Raw genomic sequence first — 10,528 nt, 5'->3', positions numbered from 1 at the left:
GATTTAAAAGCATATATATATATATATATATATATTATAATGTTTACACAACCCTAATTTTAGCCCAATAACATTTATAATATTAAATTAGTTTTGTTCAAAAAAAAAAAGTAATGAGGTGATAAAATCAAAATATTAAAGAATAATAAAAACTGATAGGTAAAGGTGATAAAATCAAAGAATCAAAACCTATATTTTTACTGTTTTCACAAGTTCCAACATTTTCTATCTTTTTAACTTTTCAAGTCCTTATCTCTTGTGCCAATACACTTATTCAAAAATCTATCCACAGTCCACAACTTTCTCTCTTGCTCTTTCTATCACAGTTTTAGGAGCTCAATTCGTAGCCTCCATGAACTTCCAATGTCGCCCTTCATTGCCAATCAACGCTACCTTCACCAATAAGTGCACATAAAGCAATGTCGTCCTTGGGTCAATCTGGATTGAGCTTATTTTTGCTGAAATTGAAAACTGAAATTAAAAATACTGTAGCAAAATAATTTTTAAATGTGTGAATAGTGTCATGGGACTCATTTTTAATGAAAAATTTACTGAAAAGTGAAATTTGTGGGTCCTTGAACAGTGCACGGATGCACCATTCACGGTTGACTTGATCAAATAGTGCGGCTGAAAAAAAAAAAAAAAAAATTTCAGAAAGCTCATACGCAGCTATAATTCGAATCCAAACATGCACCTTATCTCTTCTTCCTTCTCTCTTCTTCTTCTTCTTTTTTTTTCACAAGGCCACATGAAGCAGAAGAATGGAGGGCTGCGACATGGTGGCGGCCTGTTTCCGCCGGAATTGGCCCAAATCTGGGAAAAAAAAAAAGACGCAGCACGAACCAACGGCGTCACACACCGCACGCCACGTCGGTGCGTGTCTGCATCGGTGCTTTCTAGACAAAACTCATACATTTTCAAACATTTTGATGGTTTTTTTTTTTTTTAATAACTCATAAAGGTACAAAAATAACACATACCAAGTACAAGGCGGGTTGGCCTTGATTATATTATTAATAGATGTTAACACACGAAACACGTAAATAACAATTGTTCTCTGTTTGTGATCATAATTATACTGAATAAAATAAAATACTTCAAATCAATTGCTATGGTGTTTCCATAAGCACACGTTCCTTTGTCTCAGCCCCTGTATTCTGACCATTCAATACTGGTGATCCCTTCTTGCTACCACCTTTCACATGTCCTGCACATGCAGCTTCAGCTCCACCATAATCATTGAAATTCCCAAAAATGAACATAACTATTCCGGCAACAGCGGTGCAAAATGCAATTCCAAAAGCAGTGCCAATCTTTCCAGGGATTGATGATGATACTGCAAAGCCTGCAAAAGTGCCAAAAGCTTTTATCCATGAGAACCATATAGAGAATGCACCTTCATTCCCGGGAGGTGAACAATCTAGTAGTAAAACCCGTCCGAAAGCATGAAAAAGCCCGGTCGATGTGCTTTGAACAGCGGCAAAAAATAAGACCGTCGAAATCTTCCAATTCCTATCTTGGAAATAGAATCCTGCTCCTGAAGTTGCTGTGGATAAAAGGAAACCGAGCAGTTGCATTTTCGCTGCGTCTGCCATGAGAAGATGCTGCAATGGTTGCAATAATGGCAGAGAAAACAAAGGAAACATGAAATAAACCAACCAAAAATAAAGCAAATGCACTGGCTTGAGACACATTTGGCCTACAAGGAAAAGCACCCCTCCTATGAAAATGGACATTGTGGTGAATGAAGAAAGAAAAACCCCAACAAGGCTTCCAATTGCACGAGGGTAATGGAATATGTAAAAGGCATAATGGGGTTTTGATATGGATGCTGCAGTATTGGTTGGAGTCGGAGAGGTTCTATAATTCTTAGGTGTGAACACATGAGCTATACCACCGAACCATATAAGGCCACTGAAGATTGAGACAATCCAAAGGCTTATGAACTCTTGATCTGCTGGCTCTCGAAGCATATAGTAAGTGAATGCTGAGATGATAGCAGAGCCCACCGAGCCAGCAACAGTAGCATAAAGAGAGAACCAACCAGAAACTGCAGTTCTAATGGGGATTCGGCGTTGTTGTTGTTGATGGGTTGGTGAAGTAAAGCAGCGAAGCATTAGGCCAAGGTGGCGGGTGTGGCAGGCGGTGGCAACAGAAAGTGCTGCTACAATGCCTGTAATATATGGTAGAAAGATCCACACGGTCTTAAAGAATCCGGCAGGGAGACAGAAAATAGCTCCGGTGGCAGTGGCAGCTGCAGCAATAAGTATTTGTTGATCGCCATGGTCAAGGTTGAAGGATATGGAGCCAAGTATGGGAGCAGCAACAGCTAGCCCTATAGCCCAGGAAATTGATGTCCATACTAAAGGGGAGTATTTGTGATTGATAATCGTGATAGAACGGTGTGTTAGTCCATGGTACCTGCAATTATAAGCCCAATGCTACCAATTACCTACTTGGGAGGCTAAATATATAAAGGATAGTTATAGATTTACATTTGTAATAGCAATGTCAATCTTACATTATAGACTGGATAAATGTGTGCAATGTTGTACATTTTTTTGCAAATGCATGCATATAATATTGTACATATTTATTTAGTTTACAATGTAAATCTTACTTTGTTAATGCAATGTAAACTAAAAAAATTTTCATATATAAATTTTGTATGATAACTTTGAAGATACAAATTTTTTCACGTGATATAATTTGATCGTTATTAATAAAAATAATATCATTAATTAGTTCATGTGAAAATAATGTTATTCTAATAATGTGAATAACATACATGAAATTTTTTTGGCCGAAATATAATAATTGACAACTAGGGATTCAATTTTTCACAAGACGTTACCTGAAACGCAGCCCCTATTTGTCAATTATTATATTTCGGCAAAAAATATTTCATGTCCCTCAGTATTCCCTAGAGTCAACTAAGTCCACCGATAAGAATTTCTAAAGTCCTACAATTTGCATGCAAGTTAAAGTATAAATTCATTCTCTTTATATATATATATATCATATCGTATCATATTATATCATATACTATATAATAAAAATTAGACATAGAAGTTGTAGTTGCGCCAAGTGGCTGCACTAAATTGCAGAAATTTTTTTAAAATTTTAAAAAAATTAATATAATTTTTTTTGTACTTATCTTCTTCTCCTATAATTTCTAAATTGATAAAAATCTTAATTTGATTACAATCCAAATTCTTCATCTAATCCTTTTATTATTATAATTTATAAGTTGATAAAAAAAATTTAATTTGATTACAATTCAAACTCTTCATCTAATCCTTTTTTTTTTAAATTATATTACTACATGTAAACTAAAAAAAAAAAAACACGCTCTCAAAGTGATAGAGAAAATAAACATGTTTATTCTTTATTGTTTTTCTAAATTTATATCTTAATTTATAATTTGTGTTAATTTATTAATTTTAAATTATGAATAATTTTGATTATATTCTTTATATTGAATGTAAATTATCATTTATATAGGTTTTTGGTTGTGTTATATTCTTCAGAAAAAAAAAATAAATAAAAGAGTTTATATAAATTTGGCAACAGAGCTAAATAGATAAGGCTAAGAAATGTTTACTAATAATAATTTTATTAGTAACTTTTTTTTAACATGATTAAAAAAAAAATGAATAGAGAGATAATTTATTAACGTGATTTAAACTCTTCTAAAACTTTTTTAAGGAGTTGGTTTAAAAAAATTGCAAAGTAATTTTCTAATTATTAACTACTATACGCTAACTTCTAACTACCAAAACCCACAATTGAAATATTAATCCGAATGAGATACCACTTCCAAGATTAATATCTTAGCTATTATATATTAACGCTAACTTTATATATATATATATATATATATATATAATAGGGGTTTTCTACCTCCTTGCAAAACAAATGGACTATAACAAAAATTAGCTAGACAGGGATAAAACTACACCACCTCTTTTCTACAATATATGTTAAATTCAGATAATTTTTCATGCATATTCACACACTACACAAAAGAATTATAATAAGAATTAGCTAGATAGAGGTAAAACTACACCACCTATTTTCTAAAATATATGTTAAATTTAGATAATTTTTCATGCATATTCACACACTATACAAAAGAATTATAATAAGAATTACCTAGACAGGGGTAAGACTACTCCACCTCTTTTCTACAATAAATATTAAATTTAGATCATTTTTCATGTATATACACACGCATGTAGCATGCAACTCACAAGACTTAAACTTTAAGTTTAAACTTAAACTTGGTAGGGTGAAACTCACTCAAGTTTCAGTGCCTTCTTCCATGCTTTCAATGACAAAATTAAATTCTCATGTGAGTCTCTCTCTACTTCAAATTTTTAAATGTTTAATAATTTAGATTGTTCTTAATTATTGAATTGAGGTTTCACTTAAACATTATTTCAATTATTGTTTCGAATAGTTTTTAATTATTAAATTCAAGAGTTTTCCATTTAAATATATGTGATTAATTGAGCCTTAAAGTTCAATGTATTATTGAAAATCATATTATATATATATATATATATATTTAGGTACCTCTACCATCTTCCATTCAATTATATATATATATATATATATATGTGTGCATATTATAATACCTTAGTTTCACACAACATGCATTCATTATGTAACTTAAATGTAAAATATTCATTTATTTTTATTATTTATTTTAAGTAAATTAATAATAAAAAAAATTATTTTCTGAACAGGGATAAGACTACACCACCTCTTTACTACAATATATGTTAAATTCATATCATTTTTCATGCATATTCACACACCACACAAAGAAATTATAATAAGAATTAGCTAGATAGAGGTAAGACTACACCACCTCTTTTCTACAATATATGTTAAATTCAGATCATTTTTCATGCATATTCACAGGCTACACAAATGAATTATAATAAGAATCATCTAGATAGGGGTAAGACTACTCCACCTCATTTCTACAATAAATATTATATTTAGATCATTTTTCATGAATATACATACGCATGTAGCATGCAACGCACAAGACTTAAACTTGGTAGGGTGAAACTCACTTGAGTTCCAGTGCCTTCTTCCATGCTTTCAAGGACAAAAATTAAATACTCATGTGAGTCTCTCTCTATTTCAAATTTTTAAATGTTTAATAATTTAGATTGTTCTTAATTATTAAATTGAGGTTTCACTTAAACATTATTTCAATTATTGTTTCGAATAGTTTTTAATTATTAAATTAAAAAATTCAAGGGTTTTCTATTTAAATATATGTGATTAATTGAGCCTTAAAGTTCAATGTATTATTGAAAATCATTATATATATATATATATTAGATACCTCTACCATCTTCCATTCAATTATATATATATATATATATATATATGCATATATGCATATTATGATACCCTAGTTTCACATAACATGCATTCATTAAGTAACTTAAAAGTAAAATATTCATTTATTTTTATTATTTATTTTAAGTAAATTAATAAAAAAAATTATTTTTCTAGACAGGGATAAGACTACACCACCTCTTTTCTACAAAATATGTTAAATTCAAATCATTTTTCATGCATATTCACACACTACACAAAGGAATTATAATAAGAATTACCTAGACAGGAATAAGACTACTCCACCTCTTTTCTACAATAAATATTAAATTTAGATCATTTTTCATGCTTATACACACACATGTAGCATGCAACGCACAAGACTTAAACTTTAAGTTTAAACTTAAACTTGGTAGGGTGAAACTCACTCGAGTTTCAGTGCTTTCTTCCATGCTTTCAAGGACAAAAATTAAATTCTCATATGAGTCTCTCTCTCTACTTCAAATTTTTAAATGTTTAATAATTTAGATTGTTCTTAATTATTGAATTGAGGTTTCACTTAAACATTATTTCAATTATTGTTTCGAATAGTTTTTAATTATTAAATTCAAAAATTCAAGGGTTTTTCATTTAAATATATGTGATTAATTGCCTTAAATTTCAATGTATTATTGAAAATCATTATATATATATATATATATATATTAGGTACCTCTACCATCTTCCATTCAATTATATATATATATATATATATATATATGCATATATGCATATTATGATACCTTAGTTTCACATAACATGCATTCATTATGTAACTTAAAAGTAAAATATTCATTTATTTTTATTATTTATTTTAAGTAAATTAATAAAAAAATTATTTTTCTAGACAGGGATAAAACTACACCACCTCTTTTCTACAAAATATGTTAAATTCAAATAATTTTTCATGCATATTCACACACTACACAAAGGAATTATAATAAGAATTACCTAGACAGGAATAAGACTACTCCACCTCTTTTCTACAATAAATATTAAATTTAGATCATTTTTCATGCTTATACACACACATGTAGCATGCAACGCACAAGACTTAAACTTTAAGTTTAAACTTAAACTTGGTAGGGTGAAACTCACTCGAATTTCAGTGCTTTCTTCCATGCTTTCAAGGACAAAAATTAAATTCTCATGTGAGTCTCTCTCTACTTCAAATTTTTAAATGTTTAATAATTTAGATTGTTCTTAATTATTGAATTGAGGTTTCACTTAAACATTATTTCAATTATTGTTTCGAATAGTTTTTAATTATTAAATTCAAAAATTCAAGGGTTTTTCATTTAAATATATGTGATTAATTGAGCCTTAAAGTTCAATGTATTATTGAAAATCATTATATATATATATATATATATATATTAGGTACCTCTACCATCTTCCATTCAATTATATATATATATATATATATGCATATTATGATACCCTAGTTTCACATAACATGCATTCATTATGTAACTTAAAAGTAAAATATTCATTTATTTTTATTATTTATTTTAAGTAAATTAATAAAAAAATTATTTTTCTAGACAGGGATAAGACTACACCACCTCTTTTCTACAGAATATGTTAAATTCAAATAATTTTTCATGCATATTCACACACTACACAAAGGAATTATAATAAGAATTACTTAGACAGGAATAAGACTACTCCACCTCTTTTCTACAATAAATATTAAATTTAGATCATTTTTCATGCTTATACACACACATGTAGCATGCAACGCACAAGACTTAAACTTTAAGTTTAGACTTAAACTTTAAGTTTAAACTTAAACTTGGTAGGGTGAAACTCACTCGAGTTTCAGTGCTTTATTCCATGCTTTTAAGGACAAAAATTAAATTCTCATGTGAATCTCTCTTTACTTCAAATTTTTAAATGTTTAATAAATTGTTCTTAATTATTGAATTGAGGTTTCACTTAAACATTATTTCAATTATTGTTTCGGATAGTTTTTAATTATGAAATTCAAGAGTTTAATTTCCATTTAAATATATGTGATTAATTGAGCCTTAAAGTTTTTTTTTTTTTTTTTTTTTGAGAGAATTTCAACTTATGGAGTCCGCTCTTAATGATAGCTTTTTATCATCAAATCAAGACACCAATTAGTTTTTGGTGTAGATGGGGATTGAACCCCATATCTTTTATACAACCATCAGAGACTTTACCAGTTGAGCTAACTGAAACCCACAAGCCTTAAAGTTCAATGTATTATTGAAAATCATTTTATATATATATTTTAGCTACCTCTACCATCTTCCATTCAATTATATATATATATATATGCATATTATGATACCTTAGTTTCACACAACATGCATTCATTATGTAACTTAAAAGTAAAATATTCATTTATTTTAAGTAAATTAATAAAAAAATTATTTACATATAAATTTTGATTAAACCGTGCATTGCACAGGCATAATGCTAGTGTCTATATATATATATATATATATATATATACACACGTGTACACACACAACTATAGAAAGTTAGCATTTTAAAATTTTGGATTTTGTTGAGAAATTAGAAAATAAAGATAAAGAGAGAAAATACATATTTTGTTATTATTTCTATATGTCTATAATTGTACAATAGATTGTTCCTTTATATTTAAACTATAAACAGGAAAGAATGTTATACAAGCAATAAGCAATTAGTGATGGTCTCAGGAGTTTTTTTTATAGGGGTCAATAGTATCAGAGCTAGGAATAGTCCAGAGAGAAGTTTTATTTATTTATTTTGCTCAATGAAGAAGCAATCTTAACAATATATAATGCTATTGACGCAATACTTTTATAATAAAATCTAGGTGACAAGTTGTTAAAGGTATGTAAAAAAGTTATGTTAGTTGTGGGTCTAGATAAAAATCAATTACAAAATACAACTTAACATTTATTGTAAAATTATTGTGAAAGTAGTACTAAAATAATTATATTCAAGCTTATTTCATCTGAGTTTAAACAAAATTTAGATTTAGAGTGTTTAAATTTTTTATTTAGGGGTAAAAAAATTATATAATATATATATATATATATATTTATATATTTTTTTGCCAGATCAGGGGTTCATTTGAACCCCTGGGTTGGCTGTAGCGCCGCCCATGTAAGCAATAGGTTTACACAACAAGTAATGTATTGTTACATGAAATAAACTCGCTATATATCAGCCAGTTAACACATCAAACCGAACTGGTGTATAAACAAAAAAAGTTAATTTAGGATATTATACGTGCAGTTCAGTCATCACTCATCAGTGCAGTCCAGTGTTGTATGTGTATTTATATAAACTGAAACTCTCAACCAACATGTGCTGTTTCAGATTCATTAAAAGGCACTTGTTATGAAAAGAGTCAAAAGCCCAATATATTATATCTAAAATTAAACTTGAGAACTATTTTTTTTTCACTCAATATATGTTATAATTTTTTTTTTTTCATAATTTTATAATTGACGAGAGGAATTTGAACATATTTTCACTCAATATATGTTATCAAATTTCTTTTTTTTTTAATAGTTTGATAATTGACGAATTTGAATTGTGAATATCTTTTTATAGAAAAAAAAATGTAATTTGAATTGCACACCTTTTGGTAATATAATCAACTATTAAGCTATAATGATTGATGAACCATACTTTATTTTAGAATCACACAATTTGAATACATAGTTACATACTCATCCATTCTATTTTAAATTATTCTATTGAGGGAAATGTTAACGAGCACCGTAAGGTATTTGTTAAGGATGATTTATTGTGAAGTCTACTTAATAAAAAAAATTGGTATAAATTGATGAAATGACTTAAAATAGTATGGAAAGGACAATTTTTTTTTTTGAGAGATTTTCAAATTATGATGTATGCTATAATAGCTTTTTATCGTTAGATATAGAAATGACAAGTGAAACTTAAAAAGTTAGCTTTATTAGCTTTATATCCTATAAAATTGGTAAAAAATTTGACAAAAATTGACTTTATTGACACAAACTTGTTTTTTAACGAACACCTCAACACTACCCTTCTATTAAATAAGGAACGGTGAATTCAAATGCTATAATTTATAAAGATGAAAAAAATTAGGAAACTCACAATTTTGATTCCTTCTCCCTACAAACCAAGCCCCTGGGGCTCATGTCCCAACCTTGCACAGGCTGTGGTGGCCATGACACGGTCTGGGCGATGATGAGTGGGAACACAATAGGTATGAGAACTGAATGAATGAAGTAGGTGCAAAAGTCATACATGTACCAACCCACAACTTCCACATTACCAGGCTTCTCTTCTTCATCATCATCCCTTAAATTTTCATAGTCCTTGTAAGCCTCCTTGCTCTGCTGCTTCATCATCTCCATCTTCGTTTCTGTGCTCTGGACATCCGGCGTATCATCGCCCTTTGCTGCTGGCCTTGATGTAGACGTTGATTCTTGGACAGTTTCAATATCCGGTGTAATCAAATCCGCCATTTTAATTCTGTGCAAAAAAGTTCTACAAGAAAGCAAAGATGAGAATGAGAGTGGAGTAGGAGGAGTAGGAATATTAGAGATGTGGGGGATGATATAAGAATACTAGGGCTATTTGCTTGGAATAATAAAGAACTCGAAAAAGTACAAAGAAGAATGAAAATTAAAAAATAATAATAGTAATAAAATAAGAAATGGTGGGGGGCATCACGATGACATAAATCTAACAGGATCCTTTTAGATTTCAACTTTTTTTTTTTTTTTTTCTATGGACTATGGAGTAAGTGGTATGCATTATTATGCACTGCAATTTGGACAATAATCCTTTCGTTATTATGTAGATATTAATTAAAATAGCTCTAGCAAAGATATCCTACTCCTACACTTAAATCATACGTGGCTGCTTGCATATGGATTCCATGAAGCATAATTACTGTTGTAGTAACGAGGTGCTGTACTCTTTTTTAATTGGAGTCATGACGTCGTATTGTCCAAATTTAACGCATGGAGACGGCATTGGTATATGGTGATAATTGATAATATCCTTCTTCTTCTTCTTCTTTAAAAAGAGTTTAACCTATAATGTTCGTTTCTGATAATAATTTTTTATCATCAGTTCAAGACACTAATCAATTTTTGGCGTAAGTAGA

General features: G+C 29.2%; 1 protein-coding gene across 1 annotated transcript; it reads right to left on the bottom strand.

Moving 5' to 3' along the window:
* Window positions 1–970: 970 nt before the first annotated feature.
* On the bottom strand, window positions 971–9,996 carry LOC126709886 (uncharacterized). The gene is made up of 2 exons (XM_050410251.1): window positions 9,508–9,996; window positions 971–2,421 (listed from the first exon to the last, which is right to left on the bottom strand). The coding sequence occupies exons 1-2, from the start codon at window positions 9,879–9,881 to the stop codon at window positions 1,110–1,112; spliced, it is 1,686 nt and encodes a 561-aa protein (XP_050266208.1). The 5' UTR covers window positions 9,882–9,996; the 3' UTR covers window positions 971–1,109.
* Between the last annotated feature and the right edge of the window lie 532 nt (window positions 9,997–10,528).

This window comes from Quercus robur, chromosome 12 (assembly GCF_932294415.1).
Source record: "Quercus robur chromosome 12, dhQueRobu3.1, whole genome shotgun sequence".
NCBI classification, from domain to species: Eukaryota; Viridiplantae; Streptophyta; class Magnoliopsida; order Fagales; family Fagaceae; genus Quercus; species Quercus robur.
The sequence above is the reverse complement of the archived record's forward strand: the minus strand, read 5'-3'. Positions and strand labels throughout refer to the sequence as shown.